A 26,934-nucleotide genomic window follows, 5' to 3' on the forward strand; every position below is an offset into this window, starting at 1 on the left:
AGAGTTTAACTAACAAAACATATATTTACTTATATTTTCACAATACCATAGTGAACACTAAAAATCCTCAACGATGAACTGATTTTTGTCTGAGTCTTTTAATTCCTAAGAATAAAAAATCTTCACTGGGCCTGCTGTGGTGATTCAAGCCTGTAATCCCAGCTCGTGGGAAGCTGAGGTAGGAGGATCAAGACTTTGAGGACAGACTAGGTTACCAAGTGAGTTCAGGATCAGCTCAAAAAACAAAATAAAACAAAATCTTCACTGAAACAAAACTCCTCATAATCATAAAGTATTGATGGGCAGAAATTAGAATGGAACATAATTCATTAAGTTTCACAGAAGCTTAGAAAATATAAAGTTTCTAATTAAAGAAGAGAAGCATAAAACATCAAGGTTGCAGCTGGTCTCAGGCATTCTCTTTAATAGATTCTAAGTAACAAGATTTCCTAGAGGTATGATCACCTCAAATCTCCTCTATATATAGGAAATTGTAACAGATTTAACTTGAGACATCAAAAAACATTTAAAATAGAAACTGTAAAACGTATCTGTGGTTTAAAGGTCAGATTTATTAGAAGATTAAGAGATGTATTATGCACGGACTATAAATACTGCACAGCTGACTTTATTCACAGTCAAGCACAGAGATATAGACAGTGCCAACCTATTTTGTGGATACTCTTGTTCTTTTGTTCCAAGAAAAATTTGCACCATAAGACTTGGACTTGGGTTTCGGAATCTTTCTCTCTTCCACGTCATAGCTCCATCCTAGAGGCACAAACAAAACAAAACAAAACAAATAAGCAAACAAATACAAGCCTACAGGAACAGATTTAATGAGGATACCCAGAGAATATAGCAAGTAGAGGCTAACTTTTATAATTTAGTGCTCATTTATCATCAAGAATAAATGTCAACACGTGAAATATAAATACTTACTTAGTAATTTGCTCCCTTATAATCCCATGTGGCAAGAGAGTCCAAACACTGCCTGAAGATGATTTATCGTATCTCAGATTAAGGATGTAACTACAACTTAATTTCTCCTTGCTCAATTATTGATCATCTATTATTTAAAATTTAGATTTCTCTATGTGGTTTAACATGTGACTTCTTTAATAACTGAGATGAGGAACATTAAACAATGTAACATATCTTACTATCCTTCTAAAATCAGTGTCTTTACAATGGCTTGAAAGTAATCCGAAATCACTGGACCATGAGACCTGGGTTCAGCCTCTTACTGGCTGAGCTCAAAAGATTTTTAACATTTGTTTCAATGGCTATCTGATTATCAGAATCAAAGGAATACTTATTAACACTGCAAATTTTTAGGCCTGACCAAAGGCCCACTGGATCAGAATCTCTGGTGGGGACCTGAGAAGCTGCACTTGAACTCTCAACTTCAGGAGGCTTTTATGCATAGAAAATTGAAAGTCACGATCAAAACTGTTTATTCTTTTATGACAGTTTATATCTTCTCTCTAAAGCCTTTTCAGTTTTTACAATTCTGAAAACTGGATTTACTTATGTCTATACCTTCTGGTTTAAGTCCTGTTCTTCAGTTCTCCTAAGAAAAGCACAACAACAAATCAACACCCTTCTCCTTGAAAATATAATTAAGATACCCTTTCTTCCTTAGAAACCCCTGTAACTGTTACTTTTTTTAAAAAAATTTTTCTGTAAGACCGTTTTCCTATCCATGTAATTTATCATTTTTCTCTCTCAGGACTTTCTTCAAATAACTGATCTTGAAACATCTGATTCATGGTAATCAAGTATAGAACGTCCAAACTAAATATTATACAGCCAAAATAAATGAGCTTTTAATCTTATTCTTCTAAAGACTTCTAGTGCCTTTTTTCTGAGTATAGAACTTGCTGCCATAAAACTATGTCTCAATAGTCCCTTACCTAGAATTCAATTTTGCCACAAAAGTAAAATCTATTAAATTCAAGTCTTCAATGTATAATACTGTGATTATTCAAGAAAAGGAAAATAGTAACATTTAGCACAATACTTCAAATGAATCTTGCAAACTACTTCATCCATAAGAGGACATTATATTCCCACTGCTAGAACTGCATTTGTCCACAAAGAAAGTTAGTTAGTTCAATAACTATAAGGAAATGGGGTAGCAGGAAGGCAAATTAAACATCACATATAATAAGATTCAATTCACATGCTTAACATAACCTTACTTTCAGAGAACAAAGAATGTTCTGAGTACTTTCCTAGTCAAAGAAAAATGATAGAGCTATAGTTTGAGAGAATAAAGTACATTAACAAGCAGTTGTTTCCATTTCAAAAAATTTACTGAAGGGCATTAGAATATTACATGTTCCACAAGATTGTCATGAAGATGAGACAAATTTATTTCAAATGCTTACAAAACACTGGATAATTATTGAGTTCTATGAGAAATATACTTTAAAAAAAACCTTTATATAAATTAATGTTCCCTTTATGTAGGAGAGTAAAGCAAAGGTTAGAGAGGTTATCTAGCATCAGGTCATTCAATCAGGAAGAGGCATAATCAGAATTCAGACAGATTCTTGAGCTTGTATGTCAAATATATTTTTCTGTAAGTCTCTTGTAGTTTATAGCAAGCACTTGATAAACATTGACCTATTATTCTCCTTAAAATTTGATTTGTAACTTCCTAGCAACATAGCTTCTATATGAAGTATAGATGTAAATAAAATTTCCATTATATTTGAATTTGTGATGTATGGGGTATTAACTATAGCTATAATTTAACCTAGTTATTAACTATGGATAGGGGTTTTGGTAGATAAATTAATGAGTGAATTGAACATGATAACTTTAATAAACGTCTCAAGCACTTTCCACATTAACTGGGCAAATGTTGATAATTATAAAAAATATACAATTCAATAGAACAAGTGCAACAGGTAATATTTACTGAACTTTTGGTAGTTATTTAATTACTGATTGCCTATTCTGTTTGAAGGGTTATTTTTAGACACTAGAAGCTAATGAATAAAGCTAAAAAAATCCTAAATGTCAAAGTAAGTAGGTAAGAGAAATTAATACGTAAATGCACAGTATACTAGGTGCTAATATAGTAATACCTAAGTTAAAATACGTATTATATACTAATGAGTACTAAGGAGAAAATATTTTAAACAAGGTAGACAGGAAAGCCCTCCTTCCCTGAGGAGGTAACATTTAAGTAAAGACCTGAAGGAGGCACGAAAATACACCTAGGCAAAGAGAAGGGCAGCTACAAAGCCTGGAGAAAAGACCCAACCTGGTGTGCTATGTTCTATATGTTTTCAGGCTGTCTTAAGTATTTTAAAGAGGTTTTTTTTTTCCCAGTTTATAGTTTGCTTGGCTTATGATAAAATTATAAAATTTATACACATATGGCTAATTAGTTTTAAGTAAAAATAAATCATTTAGAAAATAAACAAGCCCTCCTGTCACAGGGTTAATAAGTGCCAAAGCCAAGATTTTAAACTCCGGTTGACTTTAAAGCTATGTGCCTAATCACCTCAAAAATGAAACTGAATTTCCTTAAACATATCTTGTAATTGCAATTTTTATTTCACCTATTTCCTTTTGATCTATGTGACCATGTAATTTTTTCCTTTTATTGTAAAAAATATTTTGAAAAGATTTTTAAGAATCACTGGAAAACAAATCTAAGTCCCTCTAATGGCACCTCCTCACCCCAATTATGGAGGAAAGGGTTTCTAATGTAGGTTCTATGTCTGGTTGTAGTCATTGTTAACTTTTCTTGCCAAATGATGGGTGATAGAACCTATATTTTCTCTCTCTCCCCCACTGCCTCCCAAATACAGGCTGTCTACTTCAATAAAAATATCATGAGAGCAGATGCAAAGAAATAAAAAAGCGCTTGGAAATATTGGGAGCTGAAACACACATCTGAAGAAGAATTCTTTTGCTATGTAAGAACCCAGATATAGCTCTAGTATCTGTTCCAGTCACAAAGGTTCAAAATGCTGTCAGGGTCAACTTGAGTTTTAACAAGTAAAGAAACAAGTGTGAGCCAGATTATAATCATTATTGATGGTGATAAAAACAATAAATGTGAGTACCATGACAGAGACAGGAATATAGACAGGGTGTTTTTCACCCTGTGAAAACCAAAAATAGACATGGGAAGAAATCTGCATTTGCTAATATTATCTCTGAATTATTACTTTACCATAACCATTCATGATAATTAGGATGCATAGGCAAAAATGTTTTCTCCCCTTATTTTTTTTGTGAAAAACAACTTACTGGTTAAGTAAAAGCAAAGAAGGGTTATGAGGAAGTCTGATGACAATGCACAATAGAGACTGAAATGAAAGTAAAACTGTAACTCTCTCTTTGGATATTCTATTTCTATTATGTAAAGTTGTTGCTCCTTTTGGGGCACTGTTAAAAATCTGATCACATTTTCAAGCATTCTACTCCAAAGTGTTATACCTTACAGTGTGTAGAAAACACATTTACTGGTCTTACCACACATGACTGTAAAGGTTACTAGAGCTAGCAGTGAATGTTAGCTAAAAGAACAAAATGACTTGAATAAGAACACCTGAAAAGACATTAAACACATACTTAATGGGTAAATTACACGAATTATCTTTTTTACTTCTCATTTGAAATTTGTACCTAAAAAGGAAGAATATAATTTTGTAAGAAATAGAATACAGAAATTTAGGAATGGAATCTCACTTATAAAATACCTGAATTTCTGAATTCTTTTTAGGGACTGATGGAGTGGCTCAAGTGGCAGAATGCCTATCTAGCAAGCATAAGGCCCTGAGTTCAACCCCTAATACCCCCACTCCTGGGTCCTTTAAAAAAAAAAAAAAAAAGGATATCTTTTTCAGCTCTAAGTTTTTTTGTTTTAAAGAAATAACTCAAACTTGTGTTTTAGAATGAGATCATGGGAGTGAAAATACTTGCTCTTTCTAAAGAATGCTTATATAAAATGAAGGTGTAGTCTACAACAATGGTACCATATGCTGTCTTAGTAGGACACTCAAAACCAGCCCTTACTCTTCCCAGCTGTGCAACAGAAGATCAAAGCAACTGAGTCTAAGGCAGCTGCCCCAGGGATGGAGTAAAACTCCCAGGACTGCCGTCACTTCCCACTGAGGAGAGTAGCCATATGGCATGAATTAGCCACAAATCCAACTACCAGCACCTAAATGATGAGAAACTGACTCTCTTTGCTGTATCACACATTGGAATGCTTTCACAAAACATATTTTAAACTTTAAGTTCTTGTATAAAAGAAGTATACCTGGTAAATTATTTTAGTAAACTTAAAACATCTTTAACATCAATGACCTTTTTCTAAGAATTATGCCAATTTATTTTGTATATCTCTATATTGTGGCTGGGATATTCTATTTCCTATAATGTGACTGTTTGGTGCAATCTTCTCAAACACCAAAAAAACCCAAAAATAAACAAAACTAGATCGACTTCTTATATGACACAGAAAAAGAAGATCTACTCACTTTTATTTACAGAACCATTTCATTTTTTCATGTATGGTTCAGTAATGCAGAAACACAGAGGAACATTCTTAAGTTGTTTTGTGGTTTGTGAAATGTTTTTTGATTCCGGTCCTGAGAAAGATCGTTCTCCTTTAGTAACGGAATCACAAATGCTGGTATTAGTTTGGAAGGGAGCAGCCTAATAATCTGTGCCAGAGCAACAAGCACCATGTAATGTGGCACAAACCGACATAAATGGAAGTCACCGCTAACCAGCACAGGCTATCAGAACAGCAAAGTTCTGAAGGTACTCTGGCACTTGGAAGGTTTCAAGATTCCTCTTCAGGTTATGTACTGACATTATACTTGGCAGAAAGCAAAGCATAATCCTAATATATAATTTAAAGAGAAGGAAAGGAAAAATAGTTTTTCAGGTATTTCATACTAAAAGTCCCTGTACTTTGAAATTACTAAGTATCTAAGTTCTTCTTTTAGAAAATATCATGGAAGACATGTAATAAGGTTTTGGAAACACTGAAAAAACAATTCTTTCTGTGAAAATTATATTTGATTTCAATAAGCAAATAAGGTGAGTGGATGGTAAGGGAGGGGGTGGGGGCAGGGGGGAGAAATGACCCAAGCCTTGTATGCACATATGAATAATAAAATAAAAAAAAAAATAAGGTGAGAACACAAAGCACCTGAAATATTTATTAGATTAATACTTTCCTCCTGCTATAGCTATGATGACTTTCAAAAGAAAACAGAAATAAAAACAAAATCCTTTGATGTCAATGGTCCCTTTAAATTTTATTATTTCCAAAATAGTAATTGGAACCACAGTATTTAGAATTTGCCACAAAATAAACCATATATTAACCAATTACTGTAGCTGTTTTAGTTGGAAATCAGGTGTTAGAAATTTAGAACACATTTTTCTGTAGAAAGAAACCATAAACAAATAGCTAAAAATCACTCCAAGAGATTTTGATGTAATTAGTCTGGGGTTTGGACTATGTATAGGAATTTTTAAAACCCTATTGAACCCATAACATACAAGGAACCCCACCAAGCTACTATGTATAACTCTATCACTATGGGAAAAATTTTTTCAGAGTTCTAACAGGAGAGCTAAGAAATACCACCCCTTTCTCTCTCCTTCCTTCTCTCCATCCTTTCTCTCTCTCCCTTCTCCTACCTCCTTGGACTAGAGATTAGGAGGAAAACAGCTATGCAGAAAATCTTTGTAAATTGTAGGTACAAATAATAATCATTTGTGAATTCACTTACTCATTAAAATTTATTTGTAACCCCAAAATTAATACTCGTGATGCTTCTGTGGTCATTTATGACATGCACAGAATGGAAAAAAAAATTTGAGTTGCCCAACACACAAGTTCCTAGCTGAGGTCAAGCAAGGTAATGCTGCCTTCTGGTTTCAGCTCTCACACTGTAAACAAGAATACTTTTCAAGGTCTATTTACAGCCACATTTTTGTTTTTGTTTTTTTGCTTCTTGTTGATGGTTTCACTGTTTAAAATCCTCCCCTCACTCCCGCCCCTAGCATGGTGTAGAAGACTGTGATGTGGCAATAGGAGTATTAGGTAAGTTTTGTTCAGGTATGAGTTACAATGTTATTGGTCATGAGCTCAATATTGATATAGCAACAATATATGTTAAATAAGGTGTCTTTAAACAGAAATGCGTAAAACAAACTTAGCATTGCTCACCTTCTGAAAGGATCTGACCAGAGGCTTACAGGAATCCAACCATGCATTTTTCTAAAAGTAATTATTCAGTATTTGCTAGTTTAGTGCTCCTGGTGATTTTCTAGAAAGCCAGTTTTGTCTCCATTTGTAATTTATCTCAACATTCCTTTATCCTATATAAATTTGTGTTGTCTTGACTTGTCCTTTGAACTGGTTGTAACATCTGCCTGTCTCCTTTGTATCACATGAATGAAATAAAATCTTCAATATGCTCATTTTATATGTTAGAGTCATGATTCTGTTTTTCTGGAAATTTTCTTTTAACATTTTGGAGGTCTCCATGAGACATCCAACTTAAAGGCAAGGCAAACTTCACCAAAGGTATGGTGCATAAAGCCCACTGTATCTTTTCTTGGTCCCAAGAATCCAAAGCATCAGGAGAACTTTGCTGACTCTATTTTTCTAATTTTAATTTTGTGATTAGTTTTGGGAATTGGTTTTATAATCTGTCCATTTTGTGATCTTAGTAAACAGGTTAATAGTTTATAGAGGTCTACTCTCCATTGACTGAAAAAATACAGAGAATCTGGTTTATTAGTCTTGTCTGTTTTAAGCTCAAATCAATTAAGAATTTGGACTCCCTGAAGAGAAAACAGCTTTTTGGTATGAATCAGTTAAGTTTCACAATTCTGTGTTTATTAACTCATGCTGAAAATTTTAAATTGAAGTTAAAAACTTTCTGTAGGATGGAATGTCTATCAATATGTCTATAATTCAGAAAAGCCCTTACTTTTCTTTTTGTATGTGTAGGTAACATTTTTCTACCTCCACAGGGCATTATGAATTAAAGCATAAAAGTCTCTTCAAAGAGTTCTGTTTTGATTCGCTTATACAGAAAAGAGTAACCATAAAATTCTCAAAAAACAAGAAAATTGAATTTCTAATTTCAACATGCTAGAGTGTTTCTACAAGTATCCATGGCTGCAGGTATGGTTCAAGTGGTAGAGCACCTACTTAGCAAGTGTAAAGCCCTGAGTTCAAACCCCAGTACCACTGAAATAAATGAATGAATGGATGAATAAATAAAAGCATCCTTAAAGGAACTACAGCAAATTTTTTTTAAAGAATTCAAGTTCACATAATTTACCTAAGTCTTTGGCAAATGACATTAATTTAGTAATTTTGGATTAATAAAAACAGCTATGTTTTCTCTGATTTATCAGTATTAAATATAAACAGTTTTGTTCTACTTTGATATGTTCTTCCTAAGGTTTTAGGACTTTACTGATCAAATAAGCTAACATTACTTTTGTTTAGTGTTTATAATCATGAAAAATATAAACTTGTGTTTTAAGCAAATTATTCTGAAATTTTGTTTTAGCAGTAATTATGTACTATAATATTACCTTAAAAACTTAATTTCCAACACTGTTAGGTAACTTAAGTTACATGATATTACTGGATATTTATTAGATACCTAGATGATTTCTAAATATGATGGACCATTAATTATTATGGGCTTCAGTACACATTACCCCAAATATGACACCTTGGCATCTGAGGAACTAGCAGACACAGGAAGGCTGCTGCTCTTCAGACCTTGTCCTATGAAAATCATAAAAGAATTCTCTGTCCTTCCTCTAAGACACATCATAAGATCCTCATGTGTTCTATATCCAGAGAAAAGGAATGTCACAGAGGGACAAAGAGAACAAGCTGAACAAAAAGGCTGGGCTGAGTTCACCTCGCTTATTACCATTAGATCATACTCCCTCTGTCCAACCAAACTTCTGTACAATTATGCACCACTTCATCAAATTTAGCATAAAACACACAGGTTTCCTGTTTGAGCCTTCAATTCTGAAGGTCCCATGTCACAGAAAATTTAAATTAAGTAAATCTGTGTGCTCTTTTTAATCTGTCATTAGTTATGGAGGTGTTAGTCATCAACCCTGTGATAGTTAAGAAGTCTTTTCTCCCTATGAGTACTAAGCAAAAATTTAAGTTTATATAAACTTGCTTTTCACTTGTATATGCTACAAAGAGGCTATCTCTTTCAATTGGTTAATGAACATATTTATTTTTGCCACGTGGAGAAGTTGGACCCTAAGGAATATATATGACTACGAAAAGCACTGTTATGTGTACTGATGAATTCTGCTATTCAACTAAAATGCTGATTTATAAGTTTTTAATTACCCTGGATTCTCTATAAAATCCTGAATGAAGCGCTCCTTGTAGTAGTAGTGGCAGAGAGCCAATAACTTTATATGTAAGGTAATAAAATAACTTTGCAAGCAAGGTGACAAAATGTGGTTTGTTTATTAAGAGAAAAAGATAATACTTACTTCTAAAGTAAAATGACTATGCCAGAAAGAGAAAGAGAATGGTAAAAGACAAAACCTGAATGAATAGAGAAAGTTACATAAAATTTGCTGAGAGGAAATTTTATTTGCCTTGGATTATAGTATACATAAAATATAAGTCTGAAACGCTATGGCATTCCTTAAAATCTTAGTAAGTTTACTTAATTTTGCTGGGCTTTTTGTTTATTAATTTACTATCTTTACTTATAATATGAAAGTTAATCTGCCCAGAAAACAAAAGTTCTGGTTTGCAGAATAACTTTAAAAGCTTTATGTTGATGTTGTTTTTGTTCACTTTTATAAAACGTAAGGTTCTTTATAGTTAGGTTGGTTACCTTCTGTGTTTACTTTTGTAAGTTTTATTATGACTTTGAAACAAGCAGCCAAAACATCATTTCTCAGGTACTATGATCCTATACCTAGCCTATGTGTTCAATCTCCAGGCTTTTAATTTACTTATTTTTTGTAGTGCTAGGGATTGAACCCAAGGGTTTATACATACTAGGTATGCGCTCTACAGCTGAGTTGCATCTCTAGCTCCAAACTTTTGATTATTGCCTTCCTCAAATTAAATACTAAATGTTACAATTTTCAGATTCCACAGATAGTCCCTGAAAAATCATAAGGATACATTCATTCTTTCACTATGTAGAAAGAAAGGTGTTTGAAATAATGAGGTTTACTGGATGCCTGCTTTGCCTAATAACAGACAACTATTTCAGTTAATTTTTTAAACATTCATCTGGTCACATCTTTACTTCTTTAGTTTAAATCTTCCATCTTCTAGGCCAGTAAATATTAATTTGGAAATCTACATCACTTGAGTTTAATTAACATGCAGGTATTTAGTTAGGACCTATTCCAGACTTAGTGAATCTCTTCACTGATGCTTTTTCTAGTTTTGGTATATTCTCATTAAACGTCTGATATGTTCATTTCTCAAGATTTTTTTGTCTGCAAAGACTTTAAGAAAAATGATGCCTCTGAAGTACACTGGAAGCTAAGTACTTCGAACTGAAGGAAAAGGGCTCAGAAACAAGATCTTTCACATTTGCTCCTTCCCTTCTTTCTTTTGTTCCCCATTTCCAAGGCAGGCCAAAGAAACTAGAATTCCTATACCCCAAGACAAGTCATAAGAACTCTCCTGGCTGGTGGAGAAGCTAAAGTGGTGTGGTAACTGCCTAGGAAGGGTGAGGCCCTTTGTTTAAACCCCGGTACTGCCAAAAAAAACCCCAAACCCAAAAGACCTAGAACTGTTTATCCCAAACCAGCCAAGCAACTTTGAAATACTACTCTAAACTTCTCCTATCTTTCTGTGTAAGAGCTGACTCTAAGGATATTTTCTGAGACCCTCCATCCAGAAGGGGTCCTGCCCTATATGGCGGAGGGAGGAGGGAAGAGGGAGGATGTGGCAGAAAAGAAGAATCTGAAGAGATAGGTCTTGCTGGGTCCCCCTCCTCTTGTTTAGTCTATTACCATCAGATCACACTCCTTTTGTTCAACCACACTTCTACACAGCTATTAATTTTAGCCTGGGTCTTTCTGTCTACATTTTGATTCAATCTGTTATGCTTTTCTCTTGTTAATCTGTCTTTTTATACAAATGCTGGCTACAACTCTTACTAATGGCAGGAAAGGTACCACACCTGTCAGCCCCTACACCACATTTACCCATTTTTATAAATTATAGGAATATTTGCTATCTTCTTTGAAAATACATTTAAGTGATTGTGTTTACAAATTTTCTCTACTTCTTTGGATTGACTTTAAATTGCATTATTCTTGTTATGAACTCCTATTTTCAACTCTGATAACATCTACAGACAGTTTGTTTGTTTTTGTTTTACCCTGATAGTTCCGTGGGCGCTCTTGGTATCTTGGCCAGAGCGTTTCATCTTCAACAAAGGTATTTCACAGAGTCCCATGGAAAAGGGACTAGGTACTTTGGGGTATAGGCTTTTGATGTCATCATTTAATTCTAAGACCATGCCAGTGAAGTAAGTCAAGATTTTAAGAACTTTAATTACAAATCTGTGATTCAGAGGAACAAATTTAACTACACAGGACTGAATGAATTGATGAGGGATGACTATAGTTTTATATTTGGAATATTACTGATAATGTTTTAATATTCTACTTTTCAAAATATCAGGAAGCCCTTTCTCCTTCCTTTTAAGGTATCTGTAACTCTTTACAATTAAGTAGGGTCTGCTTTGTAAACTGAAATATTTATGAGATCTCACTCCCTATGTTGCCCCTCTAGAATTTGGAAATTCTTATTGAATATTCTTATTTTCATGGCAATATAGGTATTTACATATGGTCAATAGCAACCTGTCCTCTTTTTTAGGATTAATTTGAAGGCCTTGATTACGGAACCAAGGCCTTACCTAAAATGACATTTTTGAAAATGTTCCCCATTCAATCAGATATGAACAGACACTTTTAAGGAACTAAGGTTGACTTTATGGAGCTAACACCACAAAGGTATTCCAGGAAAAGTGACTTGGCATCTGGCTTATAGGGTTCCCAGCTTTTGGGTAACCCTAGGATAATTTAGGCTCTTGATACAGGAAGATGTGCCCAAATGAATAGGTACTGCAGAAGAAATCTGGTCACAAGATCTTGGGCTGGCTTGTAACCTCAAGAGACATGAAAATACAATCTGAGATTCCTTACGAAAAGGTTCAGTAATGCAAATTTAAGAAGCTTATATGGCAAATCAACACTTTTGCATACCTATGTAAATGATCAAGGCAAATTGCACACCAATCTTATCATGATTAATCTGAGATTATTTCCACATCAAAAGGGAGAAGGCACATACCTTTAGTCCTAGCTACTCTGGAGGCTGAGGCAGGAGGATGCTTGAACCCAGGAGTTCCAGACTGCTCTGGGTAACATAGCAAGACCATATTTCATAAAGGGCAAAGGGAGGAGGGGACAGGAATTGAAAAAGATTTGATTTCAACAGGAAACTATGCACTGTCTGTAGTACACCCTTCCCCTTCTGCATTGTAAGATTTTTAGTTCACTCCTCCTTGTCTTTCAGATACCCAAAAACTCTTCTTAAGCTGTATACAACTGGTATACATGTAAACTGTCAGATGTCCTACTGATTCTGATTTTAACTGACACTCCTCCTTCCTCAAGAAAAATACTTTTATCTCCATTTGCAATTTACCTCAAAATTCCTTTATTTCACATAAATCTGTGGTGTGGCCTGGGGGGTGTGGCTCAAGTGGTGGAGCTCCTGCCTCACAAGGAAGAGGCTGAATTCAAACCTCAGTACCACAACAAACAACAAAACAGTGCTGTTAAAACAAATGCCTTTTCTTACACAAAATAAATTCCTTCAAATTCTTGCATTATGTATCTGTATGAGAGTCATTATTCTTATTTTTGTTTTGAAAGTTGTCTTTTAACAGCTATATGGAAATGAGACTGAGACTCTCATAAGAGGTTAAAGGTAGGTAGAAGTCCAGAACCTACTGGTGTTGTCCAATGCTGGGAGAATTCTAAGTTGTATGCTGCATTTCCAATGATCCTTTTGTTTTTTTTAGGCTCCAGGGTGGATCTGTATGTTTCTACCTTATATTACCTCAGAGCTCAGAGGTGGGTTTTCCTAACAGACCCACTGTGAACACAATGCAGTTTCACAGCTTGTCCTCTGCCCTCCTATTCCAGAGAGAAACCTTCCTTTATTTTGAGAATTTCAAAGAGTTTTTACAACTAACAACAATGAGAAAAACACAGGGGGTAAAATGGCATACTACAGAAGAGTCACAAAGTTTCAAATCAGATCAAACGGGGGTGGGGGGAACCATTTCTGGTTTTTATTAGCATTTAAATGGTAGTAGATCTTAAGTCTTCTACCAACCACATTTTCCACAGCTGTCTTCCACCTCCTCTCTCCATGATGCAGCTTTCTCCTCCTCCCCATCCTTCACATAACACAAGGAAAGACAAAAGCCACTTGGGTGAGAAAGGTGGGTCTTTTCAGTTCACAAAGAACTGATGTAAGGTTCATCTACATTTCAGAGGAAGCCCCAGATATTCCCCCCACACACACTTTTTTTTTTTTTTTTAAACAAAGAAAGGTTATCTTTGAAGAGTTTCTCTGAAATAGATGCTAAGGTTAAAGGGTGATGTTGGGATGAGGCCCAGGGTTAAAGTCAAAACACATCAGGACCTTTATTTTTTCATTGCATCCTAAGTATGTTGGAAGCATGGAAGAGTTTGTAGAATGGAAGATGGGGTAGAGGGAAGGACTTGGGAACCACTCAGTCTTTTCTTCCTACTCTCCAATGTTAGAGAGCCAACCTTTCTAAGGAAGTAAGATATGATGAGAACAGAGCTATGTAAAAAAGACAGAAGCAGAGGGACAGGATAGCTGCAGGAATTATTAATAGCAGGAGGAAGAAAACTTTAGTCTCAGGAACGAGGGCATTCTTATATAAAACATAATCTATACAATACCATATTAGTTAAGAAATTAAAAACGTGATTAGCAGAGGATTTTTATAATATAGGTCTCTCTTAACATTTATTCTATTTGTAAGTATATGTAAATATAAAATTCTATGCATCCTTGATTTATATTGGGTAAATTTCTTAAGAACAGAACTGATTTCTTAGGCATAAAGTTTGAATGTTTCCAAGTTGGATAGGACTTTCCTATTTCCTATATATACTCTAGAATATATATATCAATAAAGTACTCAGAATACATATACAATATATATATCCTGCATAGTCTAAGGACTTTAGATCAGTGTTGTCCAATGGAAATATAATGTGAACCACACATTTAATTTAAAATTTCTAGTAGCCACATTAAAGAAATGAGTGAAAGGAAACAAGTACAATTAATTTGAGCTGAGTGCTAGTAAGCTCATACCTGTAATCCTAGCTACTTGGGAGGCACAGATCAGGAGGATAGCAATTTGAAACCAGCCAGGGAAAATGGTTCTTGAGACCCTATCTTGAAAATACATAGCATACAAAAAAAAGGGCTGGTGAAGTGGCTCACATGGTAGAGCACCTGACTAGCAAGTGTGAGGCCCTGAGTTCAAAGTCCAGTATTGCCAAAAAAAAAATAAAAAAAATAATTTGAATTATGTATTTCACTTAGTCCCAAGTATCTCGAGTTTAACATGCAATAAAATAAGATTTTTCATATTAAATTTTTGAAATTCAGTGTGTATTTTACATTAACAGCACATCTCTAACTAGATGCAGTTCAAGTGTTAAAGCTACATGTGGCTAGTGACAATGCATTAGACAGTGTACATTTAGATGATTAACTTTTAAGCTCTTCCAGCTTCACAGTATCACAGAGAAAACACAGTACTGTGTAAGAGGAGCTTAAAACTGTTTTTGCTGAAAAGCACTGGCTCCTTACTTCAGCCCACAAATTAACTAAAAACAGGAGAAAAGCTTGGCATCTCATTGTCCTTTGCTCTCTCCTGCAGCCACCTTGGAATCAAAGAAGGAGAGGAAAGATCGATAACATCTTTACAACAAGGGACTAAAACTATCCCTAAGGAAGAGCAAAGCCCTTGCAGGATAGACCATCCCTCCAAATGAAGACAATTACCTATAATGATGAGGCTTCAACCTGCAGCAGGAGTAATCATGTCTTGGGAACCAGACTGCTCCCCTCAAGTGATGACAGCAGTAACAACTTCTCCTGAACTCTTGAAGAACAAGAACTGAGATAATGGTCAACCAAACCTCACTCAACCACTAGAACACAGCTATGATTGGGACTGTAACTAGGCGTACCTTTTGTCCTTAATGTAATTCTTTGTCTACTTAGAGCAAAAGCTCATGTCTATACAACAAAGATAGCCGAAGACAGGCTGAAATGTTTACTTTGCCTCTTCCTTGGGCCTGTCCTAGGTCTTGTAATAAATCTCCTTTCTCTGCCCTTCACCATGTCTCTTTGTTTGGCACATACGGGCAAGTGGTTGGCTCAACATGTGGAAACCCAGGTGTTTGGGTCTGGGATCCAAACCTCTGGTTTTACTTGGAACCTAAAAACTTGGACCCTCTCATTCAGGAGCTATCTCATTGATCTTCAGCTTATTTTGTTAACAGTTTAGAAATAACTCTAACATTATAAAAGATTTATCTTAAAAGTATGCTGCAATATACTTCAAGGTACTCACCTAAACTAGATAAGCTCCAAGCTGCTTGACAGAAAAACATTTGTTGATTGTATTTTACAAATATGCTAAGATGTAAGCATTGGGGCTCAGAAACTGATACTTCAAAGAATGGCATTTTGGGATGCTTCTTTAAGTCAAAGCATTCTCCAAACCAAGCTCGCTGGCCTTCTCCCACCCTCCTGTTTCTGGTCTTTCTTTTGCTACTGGCCTTCTCTCTGAATTTCCCTTATCTGACTGTTAAGGTTTGGGTCTTAAATGTATTGAAGGCTTGGTTGCCAGCTTCAACTGTGGCACACTGTTGGGAGGTGGTGGAACCATTAGGTGGTGGGGCCTATTTGGAGAAAGTTGAGTAATTGAGGGCTTGTCTTTCTGCCCTAACCCTTCCTTCCTCTCTCTGATTCCAGTCACCATGAAGTAAGCACTTTCCTACAGGACGTATTCCCTGCCATGATGTTCTGCCACACTACAAGCTCAAAGGCAACTGGGCTAAGCAACTGTGGACTAAAGGCCAAAGCAACATAAAGCACACTGATGAAAGGCAGTCCCTATAGTAGAATACAATTTTTAGGAACTTCTTCCTGGAATCCTATCAATTAGAGAAGATTAATTTGTGTCATGGGAAAAGGAGACTAAAGATCATGTCCACCTTGCTCAGAGAGACTCTGGCACAGCCTATCACCTACTTTTCTGAGGGCTGCTATTTGAGAGACTTTATCCTCATGAGGCAATCTTTGTTGGCTATGCATTTATTTCCTCTCACCTGCCTATAAGCTATCACGCACCACCTTCCCCTGCAAACCTTGAGCTCTTAATCCTTTCTGTGGTTTAGGAAACAAATACTGCAACCTCCTAGACCTTCTTTTAGTCTCATATTTTATTGTCAGTTTATTTCATAGACTCACATCAAACCTTCAGAGGGCAAAAGGAAAATTTCCTTTGCCCTTACACAGAAACTGTTAATCATCCTTTAATAGTTTTCTTCCTTCAGATTTCTAATTAGAGGGAATTAACAGTTGTACAAGAAGACAGAAGAAGCAACAAATTAAAGTGATTTATAGAAAATCACTTTAAAATATAATCTGGAGAATAATTTACAACATCATTAAATGTGGTGTTCAAATTCACTAGTACTTATTGAGCAAATTAAAAGATAAAGATGAATGAGACTTGGTGTTTTTACTGGTTGGTGTTTGTAATTCAGTGGGCAATATAAAATATTACAACTTGAGATGAGGAGTATGTCTTATTTAACTATCCCTAGAGCCTAGTCATACAGCACTAGCATGCAACAGAGTGCTCTGCTTGTAATGCAAATAAAGTAAACTACAAAACTGTAAGAGCTGTAAGAAAGGAACAAATTATTAAAGAGGTTAAAAGGAAAGAATTCATTCAGTAGGGGAGGGAAATGGAGGACTGGAGGAGATATAAAAGAAAAGGATCAGGGTCTGCCTGACAAGTAAAAGGTCCTGGGGTTCAATCCCCAGCACCACACAGATGAACAAATAAACAACCAGAAGTCGGGTAACATTTTCTCTAAAGCAGCAAGTAGTAACTATTTTTAGGTTCTGAGGGTCACACAATCTTTATTACAAATACTTAATTCTGCCTCTGTAGTGGAAAAGCCATCATAGACAATACATAAATGAACATGACTATTTTCAAATAAAACTTGACCATCAAGTGAGGTGACCTTGTTTGCTGAATGTTAATGTCTCTAAACCTCAGTTTCCTTGAACTGTAAAATGAGAATAACTGTTCATACTTCATAGAGTCCTAATGAAGATTATGATTTACTGTTTATAAATGTTATCCTTTGTGATATTTATTACCCGAGTCTCAAAATATAATTAGAAGACAATAATATGCTTTCTAAAAAGTAACTGGATCTGAAAATCTTATGTCTCATTGTATTGATTCTCTGTAATACAACCTTCTATGCTAAGGGAAATTATATCTTTTAAACAAATGAAAACGAGAAAACTAAAAAGGTATGTTGTTTATTTTCAGAATATTCCTGAATACATAAATTATCTTTTGGTTTTATAACAAAAATTGTATTTGTTTTGTTTGAAAAGTATCCAATTTAAAGTTCAAGAATACATAAACTTTGGCAGATTTTACTATCAACACAGAATCACCAACTCAAATACATTTTCCCCTCTATAACATATAACTAGGTCACTCACTGGGTTACATAGTAAGAAATAAAGACACATGGACCTGGTCCATGGGCTTACCATCCTTAAAGTATAATGTTTTGAGTGTTACTCAATCCAATTTCTCATGTCAAAGATGTAAAACCAGGTTTATTGAAGGTTAAGTGTAATGAAGCATGATTTGTTCAAGCTCTCCTGTGAGGCAGATAATTATGGAATTAGAATCCTAATTTCCTACCTCTTAATCTTAATTCTTTTAAAAATCTTTGTATTACCTAACATTGGTTCACCCAACCTTCAATAACAGTTTTTAACAAAATGATGTTGTATATGGGGGGAAGAAGGGCTCATTTTTGTGTCCCTCACCACTGTTTACCTACTCAAAGGAGTGAATCAGAATGGATGGAATTGCTAGGGAATTTGGAAAAGATCCTTCATTCTATGATTCTGTAACACTTCAATGCTCTTTATTTAGATTTCCCTTCCACGATAGCTGAGGAAGGAGGAATTATCTATTTAAAGGTACATAATGCTGAAAGCTAACATGCCAGGGCAAAAGCATCACAGTGAATTCAAGTGTGAAATTTCCCTAGAGATCGGAGTAGTTTTAAGTTCTTGGGATAGAGAAGCATATTTTAGAGAGTCCTTAATTTCACCAGATACTGAGTATTCACTATACATCAGGTTTTATGTCAGGTGTTGGGAACAAAGCAGTGACCAAGACAGACATAGTTCCTGCTGTATTATAGGTTAAAAATCCTGATCTACTATTAGCCTACAGTTTTCTAAGTCACTGTCCTCTAAGCTTTATCAAGTTATACTTTCTACTGACTTTGATAACGTTCCTTAATTTTATTTCCTGGAGAGGTAGCAATCAAATCAGAAAGCCACCTATTTCAGGCTAGTTCACACCTAGAATTCACATAGCAACAGTAGTCATACAGTCCTTATGACCACTTAGAGGGAGACTAACCAGGGATTTAGCAGTTAAATTAGATTTCCTATTATTAAACTCATGTTACAGACCTCAAATGAATAATTTTCAAGGTGTCAGACATGAAATATGGAGGCTGAAAGGATAGAAAACATTAATAGAACTGTTTTTGATAACATGTTACAGTTGAGTTAACATATTCTTAATCAAAATAATATTTTGACAATGTTATTTTAAATCAAAATATGACCACTTTGAAAATAATTATGTAATTAAAAATTTAGAACTTGCCAAAAAATTTCTGTAAGAAATTGTACTTAGGAAATGTTTTTTTAGGAAAAGTTTTTAAAGTCTAATACTAACAACAAAATAGGATATATTTATATGCTAATATACTTACCATGTACCAGGCCCTATTCTAATCACTTTTGCTTTTTATTAACTCACTTCATTCTCATAGCAATTCCCATTTTATATAGGAGGAAAACAGAAGGATAAAATCATAATTACAGCAATGGATTTAAATCCAGGTAGTTTTGAGGTAGTCTTGTGTTCTGGCATGGTGCTGGGGATCAAACCCAGGGTCTTTTTTTACTGTAAGCAAGTGCTCTACCACTATTTTATATACTCTCAATCCTTGTCCTTAGACTTGCAATCATAAGATTTATAATATTAAATGGGAAAGAAAAGCAAATATTTTAGATAATAATAACCTTCATTGAGCTTCCACATTTATATGTCAAATGTGTTAAATAACAATGACAAATTTTTACATTTATGTAATGCCTTTTAGTAACATGCACTTAAGATATCATCTTATTCAAGCCAGGCATGGTGGCTCATGCCTGTAACCCAGTTATTTGGCAGACAGAGGATCACAGCTAAGGCTAACTTGTGCAAATAAGCTGGGTATGGTGGCATACCCCTGTGAATCCAGCTAATCAGGAGGCCATGAGTAGGCAGATTGTGGCCAGGGGCGGCATGGGCAAAACACAAGATCCTACCTGAAAAATAACTAAAGATTTATTTTATTTCTTTCTTTTAAGGGCTGGAGATGCTTCCAGCTGAAATGGTAAAATGGTAGAGTTCCTGCCTAGCAAGCACGAGGCTCTGGGTTCATTTTACACACTGAACAAAAAAAAAAAAAAAAAGAAGAAAGAAAGAAAAGAAAAGAAAAACCAATAAAAATAAACCAATCATACCATTTTTTTCAGCAAAGGCAATTGCATCTTCTTTTGTACTGAAGGTTAGAACCATGTTGGACAAAGGATCAGCCCTGAAAAAAAGAAAATTTTTTTCCAAGATTTAGTATTAACTTTTAGCTGCAAAAAATTAGTATTTAAAAATGCTTAGAAAACAGTCACTATAATATCAAATAAATGCACTATTGGTGGAATATTGTATTTATAACACTCTCCTTAAAATTTGATTGAATACTGTGTTAAATTTGGGAGATTTTCTAACATATATTATCAAAGAATAAAATTTATAACTGCAAAGAGATCCAGCTACTCTTTAATCATTTTATTCAATTCTTTTAAAAAAAAGAGAGAAAAGGATTAGAGCTGAATTTTTAAAAACCAAGTATTAGAGCTGAATTTAAAAACTCAAGAAGATTCTCAAACTGACCTTATAAATTCAGTATCAAGAAGATTACTGATGGGTATAATTGCCAGTACAGATGGTCTGCAGCTTATGATAGCCTGACTTGAGGTTTTTCGATTTTATAATGGTACAAAGTAATATACATTGAGAAGAAACTTTAGAGTTTTAAATTTTCATCTCTTCCCAGACTAGCCATATGTGGTATGATAGTTCTTATGATGTTGGGCAGTAGTAACAAGCTGCAGTTCCCAGTTAGCCACATGGACTGCAATGGTAATCAACTGATAGTGCACAGTGTATTGTGCTGGGTTTAAGGAGCTTCCATACGATCAGTAGTCAAAAAACCAAAAAAAAAAAAAATAGACAGCAACAAAACCTACTCTTAACAAATATCTCATCATTAACAATATTCTTTTAGGGCATAGGTCCACTTTAAAAACAAACAAACAAACAAAAAAACCAAAGCTCTAAGACCTGGTATCTGACTGAATTCTTCAATTTGGGATAGTGTTAGTGTCATAAATCCACAAAACTTTATAATATCACCTAATTTCAGAGATACCACTGATTTTTATGTTTATAAAAAAGTATGTCATAGTTTGCTACAAATGTTTAAATCATTCAGAGGTGAATATTCTTTGGAAACTTGTTTAGAAATATGGAAGTAAATATACAGAAGATTTCAGAAGTAATTTGGATTGTGAAAGAGACCAGTTATAACCAGAAGAGAACACACTTGACTTAAGATCCACAAATCAGTGATGAAGTTCTGGTCATACACTATGGTTACTATTCTGGGGTTCCTTTGTGATCCCTATAATCATATTCCTATCATAAATTCTCCTTGTAGGAAAAAGAATGTCACACGGTGGGCTGTATTAGTACTGAAAACAAATTTTATATTGATGGTCCTTTTCAAAGTATGCATCTCAGTTGACAATTAAACTAGTTACACTAAAAAGTGCCAACATATATAAGATCTAGTAATTTGGTGAGTGTTGATAGACACATTGGCCTAGTTGAGAATAAGAAATAACAGTGAAAAAAATTGTAGAAAATAAGCAAGAGCCAGGACAATAGAACTCTATTTTCTGTAAAAATTAACATCAATAAGCCACCATTCTTCCAGCTACTTGGTGTCTACCCACATTATTCTCCTTCATTTCCCCTGTTTTTTAGCTCCTTCTAGGTATATTGCCACCAGTATCTTCTTAACCAATCTTTCTGTCTCTTTTCTTGACTCTAATTCTCAATATGGTAATGTTGTCAGATTAATCTTTCTAGAGTTTAAGTCCCAAACTCAGTGCCCAGCTCAAACACTTCAAATAGTTTCCACTGTATACTGAATTAACTTTAATCTCTCGCCCCATTTAAGCACTTGTATAATAGGGGCAAAATCTACTTTACAGCTTTCCTTTTAATTACTCCCTTTAGAAGTAACCAACTTAGGCAAATCTGATTCCTGTTTCTATAAACACACTAGTGCAAATTGTTCCTTCCACTTAGAATACTCTCCCAACTGTCTCTACAAATGGAACTCCATCCTAGCCATCCCTCCATCCCTCATGTTTTACCTTGAATACCAACCTTTTCAATGAAGTCTTTCATATGCCACCCTCCTCACACTATGTATAATCACTCTTTCAGTCTACACTATAACTTAAGACTTTTATTTTTATACCTTATTTGCTCAATTCTCAACAACTAAGGTTCTAATTTAGGTAATGACAGAGTGGTTTAAATCTCAGTAAATTTACCTGCCTAACAATTACATATATAACAATTATAAACTTTGAACAGGAGAAAAAAATGTGTTCGAAGGGAACAAAAGCAGGAAAAAATATAGTGTATTCAACCTTCAGAAAAAAAAGAGACCATACTGGATTAGATCCACCTTTATAGTTTTCCTTCTAAGAACTCTGCAGTCCAGACAACAGGCATAGGAGCACGGAGAACTCAAACAGAAAGTCATAATCTTATCAGCATGAGGAAACTAGTGATGGAATTTAGGACTATGGGAGATGGAAATTCAGGAAGTTTGGCAGGGGGCTGATGGGGAAATCATGAAAAGAGACAGAGCAGGGAGTTTTTGAACTGCATATAAATCGGAAAGGCTCTAAAACCATAGCTGGGGAGTCTGAAAGAACTGAGCAGAGATTTTAGCAGCTGTCTGCTAAAGGGTAAAATGAGTTTGGAATAAGGACTTGGTAAACATCTTGTGCTTTCTACCAGAACCTCAGAAAGAACATGAGTTTTAAGGTTTTATTGTTGTTGTTGTTTAACACTATATTCCAGGACTAAGACAAAGGGTAAAACTGAAACACTCACTCTAATAAAGCATAAAATCAATCCTCCACAAGTTTAAGGTGATCTACGAGTAATTTGTTGCTGTCATTAACTTGAGAACCAGAAGGGATCAAACAATTAATATATTACTGATACTTCTCAATTTAAATTGTTTTGATTACCTACTGATGTCTAATGTTTCAGGGGTTAATTAGCATATCAGGAAGTCACATATTCAAAAAAGATATGCACAAGATTTTTAACTTTAGTATTATATGTAGTAACTCCAATTGAAAACTAGTGAAATGCTGCTTATCAATGAATAGTGGAATGGATTAAGTCTTGCAACAATAAGTTAAGCAAAAAAAGTCATAGAAGAGTTCATAAAGGATGATTCTCTTTAAGTTTAAAAACAGACAAAATCTATCAATGTCATTAGAAGGATAACTGTTACCTTTGGAAAGGGGAATGGAAAGAGATGACTTCTGAAGTACTAGAAATGTTTCTCAATCTGAATATAGTTCACTGTTATCTATAAATAGGACTTTTTATTTTGAAAGGCTACTTTCATTTACATTTAGGATTTTTAAGATAAATGTGTGAGATCAGTATCATAAATATCAACTCACTCAACTGTACCTAATATATCTAGGCTGCATAATAGATACCTACAAAACTTTCTGGCACTGAGAATTTTTATTTGATGCCCTCTGAAAGGCTATTACTTTGATAGGCACCATTCAGAAATTTCAAAAGGTCATCTATCTGCAAACAGAATACGGCAATATATGACAAAGACTACAGGAAAAAAATAATTTCTAAAAAAATCAAATCAAGCAGTAGAGTTAAACTAAATCTATAGTCAATTAGAAAATATCTAATTGGATCAGAAAATACATAATTAAAATTCATTTCATGTTAATAAGGAGAAAACACCCTTCAACAAATGTTGGGAAGGATTTAATGAAAATCAGCACCTATTCCTGATATTATTTATGTTTGTTTGTTCATTTTACAGGGGTGAGAGATAGGATCTCACCTGTGGCACAGTTGGTTTAGAACTTCTAGCCTCAACTGATCCTTCTTCTCAGCCTCCTGAGGTGAGTAGCACTGTGGCTGGCTAATTGTTGCTGTTTTTTTCTTTTTTAAGTCAGGGTGGGGAAAAAAAAACTTTGCCTGTTTTGTTATATAAGAAACATTTCCACTGAAGAAAAGTGGGTATAATCATAAATACTCAACACTGTCTGCAAAGTCCAGCCAATGCAATAAGGCAAGAAAAAAGAAATTGGTTGTAAGTATAAGAAGAGAAAACAAATTGCCACAAGTTTTAAATTACACAACTAGATATAGTGAATTCTTTGCAGTCTAAGTCAGGAAAACTACTGAGATAGTACAAATGGTGGCTATATGCAAAACCAATCTTAATTATTGGCTATTTTCAATCAGAAAACATAATGAGAAAAATCTCATATAAGATAATAAAAACTGAAATACATAGGAAAATTTTTATGAGAAATTTGAAAAAATTATAAGAAAATCATCAAATTTTAACAAAAGGCATATATAAAGTCACATATATGCAATAAAATGCACTGAAAAAGTATGTATCTGCAAAGATACATACTAAATTATTGGCAGGATAGAAGTGATTCTATGGTGGAGAGGTTAAGTGGACAACAGAGTGTGGTAGGGGATAGGAAGGGAAGTAACTGGCAGATTTCATGGTTTATTCTATATGTATCTATATTATTTATATCTACAATAAAGATATATTTATTTGTTCAACAAAATGAATAAAGAAGAAATATAGGCAAAATCTTATTTATTGAAGAATTAAAAAATTGAGTCACATGATTAAAGCAAATTTTAAAGTGCTTTGGCAGAGAGGGAAAGATGGTACAGACAATATTTCTATTTACTACGTATAAGCCAAAGGACTACCTACCAGTCTAAGAATCATGCCCATTTTGATGACTTATTATGGCTTGAGGATCAAGTATACCATGTGGATAGTCAGGCAATGAGAGAATTAGCAAGATCTAATTTAGTGTACACCTCTGCTTAAATTAGATGACCTTCCATGTTGACATGGAATCCTTGTTTCCAGAAGCTGAATGACAGAGTTGAGTTTCAATTACCAAAGTACAGTAATATAAATTAAGAAAAATGTAAACATTTTAATGTTCTGCTTATAGAAATAACAAAGTGGAAATTTACCAACCCAACAGATAAAGGGTTTTCAAGAAATATATGAGATTAATAATGAGAAACCAGCTCGTTAAGTGAGGGTGAATCATCTGTACACACTGCGCAACACTACCAGATCAAGAAGATTCAAACATAAAAACCCTGGGTCAAACTTAAGGGATGATTTTGCATCTTATGATATTTTACATGTTTATATATAGATAAACAAACCTTTTACCTTTGAGTTCTAACATTTAAAGTCTGGTAATTAAAAGAGTAAAAGAAAACTTCTACTTCAGATGAGAAAAGAAATGTAAATGTAGTATTTGAAATTATGAATTTAGAAATCTAAAAACAAAGATCAAACACATTTATCTTAAAAATCCTACATGTGAACAAAAGTAGATTTTCAAAATTAAAAAAGAAAACTGCAGAGAAACAGGTAAAAAGATTTATTCAGCATATTTTTAAAAAATCAAAACAATGTTCAGTAGTTATGAAGCCTACTTTCATAGTGACACCTTCCTTCTGCCCCCATTGGAAAACATGAGATTTCAAATTTCTGTCACAAAATTTTCACAGCAACTTTGCAAAATTACCTTTTCTATTACCATTGGCTTCACTGCTCAAGGAAGTAAGTGTCCTTTTTAATCTGTGTATTGCTTGGCAAGTCTATTAAAAATCCCATAAAGATATGCAAAGATTATCTCTTTAGGTGTTTTGTCAAGTTTCTAACTCTCTGTAATACTCCTACATCACTGGGGTTAGGTGTCTGTTAAATCCTCTGTGGCTTTCCATTCATATGGTAGATTCTAACCAAAGGTAATCTTTCAGAAGAAATAAATGTAGCCAAGCCCTAATCCCCTATATTAAGGAAGACTTGCATTTTTGGAAACAAACATATTTTAGGTATAGGATTGACAGTAATTTCTCTTTTAGCATATTCAAGAATTGCTTCTTTGATCAATAACAAAAGTTTATATTAAGTTGTTAACATTCTTTTTCCCATTAAAAAAGTAGCTCTCTTATTAAAACTGAAAATTATGCAAAATGAAGAAGTGGCTCAATGGTAGAGCATTTGCCTAGCATGCATGAGGCCCTGTGTTCAATCCCTAGCAACACACACACACACACACACACACACACACAAAATAGCAAATCTACACAGACATATCTATCCAGGCTTTTGTATTCCATTTTAAAGTGAAATACAAGTGGACTGACAACCTCCAAACTATGATCAAACCCTTAATTTGAGATGCAGATTTCTTAGTTAAATGATGAACTTTGAAGTAGACAATGAGAAACCTTGTTTCTAATTCCAACAATTTTATAAAAAGGCTTAAAATACATCACAATGAGAAGACAGAATTCAATATGCTCAAGCAATAATATTGCATGCTATCTTTTTGTGTCACTAAAATACTAAAGATGAAAAGATAAAATATAATCTTAATTCTATTATCAGGAAGAATGACAAATAGTCCCTGCTTTAATCAAATAAAATAATCAAACATGTATTTAGTCATAATATTTCTCTTATTATATTTTTCTGTTAGTGACTGTTTCCTAATGTCTGAACAAAGAGAAATAATGTTACTTGTTTTCAATATTTAAGATCAAAATAATGCTTTGAACAAACCAACTGTAAAGAAGTTATATCATTTTATCAATACTTTTTACTTTGGAAAACTACATTTTTGAAAAGAATTTTAACTCTCAATAGATGAACCCTTATAATTTCATGTGATTAAAAAAGAATGATCAAAACATTGCAATCACAGGGTATGGACAAAGTTTTTGCTTATAAATTTCTTAGGTCTCTAGAAGCATGTGATTTACAAAAGGACTCCATATGTTGCACAAAAAGATATCAAAAAAACTAAAACAAGTTCAAATGTGATACATTCGCATAATCCCTTAAGCTAATAACATAGCTTGAATCACATGATAACAATGCTTATAATAGTGTCATTTTATCTAATCAATAATATTTAGAATAAATTTCTGATTTAGTGTGTTAAGTCAT

General features: G+C 34.1%; 1 protein-coding gene across 1 annotated transcript in view; it reads right to left on the reverse strand.

Moving 5' to 3' along the window:
* Positions 1-552: 552 nt before the first annotated feature.
* Ndufs4 (NADH:ubiquinone oxidoreductase subunit S4) overlaps positions 553-26,934 on the reverse strand; it is a 93,417-nt gene continuing 67,035 nt past the window's right edge. The window contains exons 4-5 of the mRNA XM_020171994.2: positions 20,030-20,103; positions 553-771 (exon numbers count right to left, since the gene is read on the reverse strand). Coding sequence (XP_020027583.1) covers positions 668-771; positions 20,030-20,103 — 178 coding nt within the window. The 3' untranslated portion in view covers positions 553-667. The remainder of the gene's footprint in view (positions 772-20,029; positions 20,104-26,934) is intronic.

The sequence above is a fragment of the Castor canadensis genome, chromosome 6 (assembly GCF_047511655.1).
Source record: "Castor canadensis chromosome 6, mCasCan1.hap1v2, whole genome shotgun sequence".
NCBI lineage: Eukaryota > Metazoa > Chordata > Mammalia > Rodentia > Castoridae > Castor > Castor canadensis.